This window comes from Saccostrea cucullata, unplaced genomic scaffold (assembly GCF_032062105.1).
Source record: "Saccostrea cucullata isolate Sc308-1 unplaced genomic scaffold, CSIRO_AGI_Scuc_v1 ctg15617, whole genome shotgun sequence".
NCBI classification, from domain to species: domain Eukaryota; kingdom Metazoa; phylum Mollusca; class Bivalvia; order Ostreida; family Ostreidae; genus Saccostrea; species Saccostrea cuccullata.
Genome location: NW_026918281.1, coordinates 8,746 through 14,140, shown reverse-complemented (window position 1 = coordinate 14,140; position 5,395 = coordinate 8,746). Strand labels below are relative to the sequence as shown.

General features: G+C 32.4%; 1 protein-coding gene across 1 annotated transcript; it reads left to right on the top strand.

Moving 5' to 3' along the window:
* The first annotated feature begins 1,717 nt into the window (after positions 1–1,717).
* LOC134262146 (uncharacterized) lies at positions 1,718–4,391 on the top strand. Its single transcript, XM_062744542.1, has 5 exons — positions 1,718–2,388; positions 2,755–2,886; positions 3,078–3,202; positions 3,378–3,571; positions 4,008–4,391. Exons 1-4 carry the CDS (start codon positions 1,865–1,867, stop codon positions 3,386–3,388), a joined length of 792 nt encoding a protein of 263 aa, XP_062600526.1. The 5' UTR covers positions 1,718–1,864; the 3' UTR covers positions 3,389–3,571; positions 4,008–4,391.
* Positions 4,392–5,395: the final 1,004 nt, after the last annotated feature.

Genomic DNA, 5,395 nt, shown 5'->3' with positions numbered 1-5,395 from the left:
TCCAGTCTGATTCACACCACTTCTTGAATATATTGTTGCACAGTGCTCTTGAAGTTTTTCCTTCAGTAGTGAAGTTCACTACTGTCAATATCTTAGTGAGGAGTAAAGAAAGAGGCTTGGTTGAACATTTACTGGAACTCGCAATGTATCTTTGTTTGTAAGGATTCTTATGAAGTTTCGGAATCCAATATACTAGTAAATATATGGTAGTTCAAATTCATTTTGGTTCTTCAGGATATTAAAAATATTCAAAACTGAATTATTGAATACAGAAGGATAGATGGTTTTCATATTGCCCCTCAATCTTTTAATACGCGAGTTTCAACATGGATCTGATACATTTTATCCATTCTGACAACGTGTCAACGTCTTCTTTTTCATATCTGGCCAATCATCTGGCGCAATCTTCAACAGAATCCATAATATTTATGAAATTTCGACGCCAGTTGAAGGACCGGGGTTCCCTATATTTAGGACCTTTTAAAATAAGTGATCTAAGCTCTTCATTATTAACTATATTTACGTCACGTGTAATAACGTGTCCTGCAGGACTATAGTTATAGGGCGAAGAAGAACATGAACACGATGGAGGATTATGTTTCAGATACTCTATATCCAGGCTATGCTTTGGGGTACCAATCTCTTATCCGGTTCTCCTCTTTTACGACTCAATGAAATTTGATGAAACTTTCTTAAAATCTTTGTTCCATAATACCATATGCACCTCCGAAACATGTTTAGTTTTTTTATAGCCTAGAGCATAACATGGAGAAGACCATTCTTTTTGTCACATTGAATGGTACCCATCCCTTATCCGCAACTCCTCTTATACCACTGAATAAAATTTAATGATCCTATAAAAGATTTTTTATTATATAATGCCATTGTGACCTTCTATCTTACTTTTTGATTTGAAACTTATTTCGGGTCTCCTTGAGCAAAACATGGACTTTGCCATTATAACCACAAGGGAGGGGCTATCATTTTATTGAGCTCATTGCGCACAGAACCTCTGGTTGTTTATAATTCTCTTACAGCTGACAAGTGTAATTTAAGTGTTCTTAAATTGTTCGCAATAAAAAGGATGTCTGAATTCCATGGACCCCTAGCTGCAATAATGTAGCCCTCTCCGATTTTTCTGATGCCCCCCCCCCCCAAAAAAAAAGGGGGGAGGGCTACATTATTCCAGCAAATGGACCCCATCTGGACCCGCTCTTTTCTATTTTTGACCTGGGCTTAGTTTTTTTATGAACCAAGTATCTATATAATGATTAACTATATCATGTATTAACCCCATACCCCCCCCCCTTTTTTTTACTAAATAATCTTTTTCTACTATAAAGAGAGGATCTCTCAAACCTTTTTCTGTGAAAATATATATTCACCGTCAGAGAGTAAAGAAAATTTCGGTCTGATATGCTAGAAACTCATTCCCCCCCCCCCCCCCTTTATTTTGTATTATTAAAAATCTAAGAAGGAGAGAGGTTGGTGCTTTCTCAAAGTGGATCAGAAACAAAACTAGTATTTAAAAAAAAATCATGGTAATGTTTATAAAAATTTGCAGCATATTTACACAATATATCGCATATTATTGTACTTTAAGATAATTAAATACCCAATTAAGTTTTTTATACATTAAATTATTATTTTTAGTTCTTTTTTGGTTTCTTTTGAGTCTTTCTACGCCATCAGCTGTGTGCTAGTCCTTGTTAGGGCACCAGTAAAGTTTCACTTTCGCTTTATCTTTATTTGCCGCAAAGACGGGTAGTAGTGTGAAATATTCATCTTTGTTACTAATTCAGACAGGGTTAAAAGGTTTAGACGTATAAGTCAGAGATATTCTTCGAAATTTTAAAGCACAGAGATGTCTAATTTGGATGAAACAATAGCTGAATCTCCAAGAAAAAGACAGAGGCTGGAAGAAGATTCACGTCAGAATGATGCATGTTCATCGACACAGGCAGAGAGATATTTACCATTTAATCAACAAATACCATCTAGAACAAGAGACTGGAGAAAAATTCATTTATCGCAACTAAACATAGAAATTGACAGTTCTCCTCTGTCAGCCATTGGAGTTATGACCTATGGATACACAGAATTTCTTAAAAACGATTCAGTCCATCCTGTTTCAAAGGTTGTTGAAAAACTATATGCATCCAGGAATCCGCAGATACGAGCATATTATGAATGTTGCTTGTTTGCTTGTACGGATTTTCTTACAATTGACAATAATACCATTTTTGATATATCATCTGAACACATTGAAAGATTGATTATGGAGCTAGAAAAGCCATTTAGACATTCAAAATTTTGTAAATGGTTGGAATCGTTTTCAGTTGGAAAAAGTGACACTATAAAAGACTACATAATGGACACATGTAGAAGGTAAAGTTTTGTAGTATTGTCAAATAAAAGGATGCTAAAACTCTCTAATCTGTTCTTTATATATAACACAATTTTTTTTCATTTATTTATTCATAAAAGAGTTGAACTAATTCAGTATTTCAAACATCAATGAATTGGTTTAGCATGGAAATGTCAAAGTCAATTTTAAGTCCTAAATGACTTCTTCTTTACATTTTATTTTTACCCTCAATATAAATCCCAAATACATGTATCTCAAAGTTTTTACTTTTCATATAGGCCTTATAGAACATGATTGAGATCAATTTAAGACACAGTTGAGCTCACATTAGGTTTGAATGTATGTTTTACATTTGACTATGCCATTATCAATTTTTTTGATTACAGTATTCACATACGGGTAAAAGACTTCTGTGACCAGTTATTGTACATGTTACAGTGTGGGGAAATGGAAACAACAAATGAAATGTATGGGGAACTGTTTAGGCTGTTTCTGAGAATTTTTGGTTTGAAAGTGAGGTAAGTTTATTATAATTTGTCTCTTAGACTCTCTCCTATTTTTCATGATGCAAAATAAACAAAATGATTTTTAAAAAAAATAAACTTTTAACTTTGAAGCTTAAATATCTTATAAAGACCATCAACTATGCCTTTAATTAAGTATTTTAAAAAGCTGACAATCATCTGACATTTTGAAAACTTTTTTCCAGGCAATGTTCAAACTACAAAAAGACAACTTCAGTTGTAGCTATTGGTGAAAAGACCATTAAATCAACTCCAGATGCACTTATTTGTAAAACTACCAAGTCATCTCCTTCAAGTGAAAAAGTGTTAGCTGTAATTGAGGCAAGTTGTAAACAGTAAATCATAACATTATTCAATACAATTGTCCAAAAAGAACTTGTTTTTTTTTAATATACAAATGTTTTAAAAAGTAAAAAAAAATGTTGAAAGAATCTTTTCTTTAATTGCATATCAAGCGGATGAATAAACTATCATTGTTCACACACCTTTAATTTAGGTAAACAAATATGGCAAGACTTATGACAGAGAATTAGGAGAAAATTTGCAAAATACCACAAAAGAGCATGAACCCAGTGACTCGAATTCAAAGGGCCAACTTGTGGGGGATATGTTAGCAGCATTGCCTGAGTCAGTTTTTGGTCTAAATGGTACATATGGAATAATTATTCAAGGAACTGAGGTATGATATCAATTCAGCTTTAGTTAAGTCATACTGTTATTACTATATGAAATAAAGTCATGTTGCTTTTGTAAGAATCTTTGAATTGATAATTCACATTGACTAAGGAGTTTCAATTAAGATTTGGGATAATCCAGGAAACATAGGTTAAACAATAGAAAATGTTGTTTTTTTTCATATTCATAACAAGTAAAGTGAGAAAATGTAAAATAAAGGAATTACATGTATATTTATGAAAGTGAAAATATGTACAAGCATTCTGTTAGACATGAAGTATTTTTTATGCTTTATGTAAAATTTAGACTTTCAATTCGGATCAAGAAGTACCAGTACTAGTTTTAATCCTGCACAATGAAACCACTAACTTTTGTTCTCGTCTTAATTCTCAATAAATAAATTGATATAGTTTTCACTTTTATGTTATATTTTATTTTAGGTAACCTTTTCTTCAATGAGTGTAGGAGAGAACAGGTTTGAACAACTAAAAAGTGGATCTTTGCATGGTACACCACTTTATGTGAAGCAAAGTAGTACCTATAACTTTCTCAGACAAAGGGACAGGGAAAATCTCATTCAGCTGTTTGTTGACATGAAATCACTACTTGATCTTCTAGTATAACCCATATCAAATCTGAGAGAGCTTACAGATTAAAAAAGTTCTTTTTTAATGGTGATCATTATAAGAACAATCTAAGTCTTGTGATGGTGCCTATACCACTATATATCATTTACATTACCCTGGGTAATTTAACCATATTAATGTTGCCAGTTTTACATGATTTGACTATTCTGTACAAATAAACAATATTTTTAAAATACATTTGTTCAATTAACATTTTTATTTCAAACACCCCTTCCTAATTTCTGTATGTGAAGTATGGCACTAGGATCTATCCAGGATGTGATGCATACACCCTGATCATTATTTACCCTCTGACTTTTCAAGAAGGGGATATAAAGTCTCATGAAATTTCATTCAGTGGTATAAGAGGAGTTAAGATAAATCTCCAAGGTGAAGGTCAACAGATGATATAGGAATTGTCTCAATGAACAAACATGCGAATTATGAAAGCCAAAGCACCGTTGGCCAATGTTTTAAGTTTATATTAAAAAGTAAGTCAAACCCCAAAGTCAAAATTGTAGGTATCCAAAGATTAATTACAGTTTAAGGTTTTCATGCTTTACATGTGTATGACTTGTTAAGGTTTTTTTTAAAGTGGGTCAATCACTAAGTTTAGGGTCAATAGGTCAGAAATCCAAGGAAGGCCTAGTCACAATAAATGTAAAGTAGGAAAACCCTAGCACTAACTATTCAAAAGTTATGGCCAGGGTTAAAGTTTGGTATTTGATATTGGACCTTTATGTTTACATCTATTGCTTAATGCTGAACATTTAAAAAGGATCAATCATTTCATGAAATATGTTTTCTGTTATTATTTCTGGTTACAGCATAATGGTCTAGACAAACCAATCTTAAGCGGAAGCCCTAGAATAATATACATAAAATTATCCCTCAGACAAAAGGATCTAACTGTTACAATGATATCATTTGTTGCTATATGTATGACATAACGAAGTGTATGTAAAAAAGACTCGAATAGGTCAAGAAAGAAAATACATTGTAACTGCTTTCCTTTCTAGAAAAAAGCTAATTTGGTCCTGTCTTTCTGTATATCTGACACTGGTTTTAAACATTGTAATTTTTCTGAAAGAGGAAGATGTGTTTTGTTTAAGCCCTAAGTCAAATTTTATGGTCACTAGCACTTATTTTTTTTTCATTTGATAAAATATTGAAATATTTTAGTGATGCTCCACGGTCGAGGT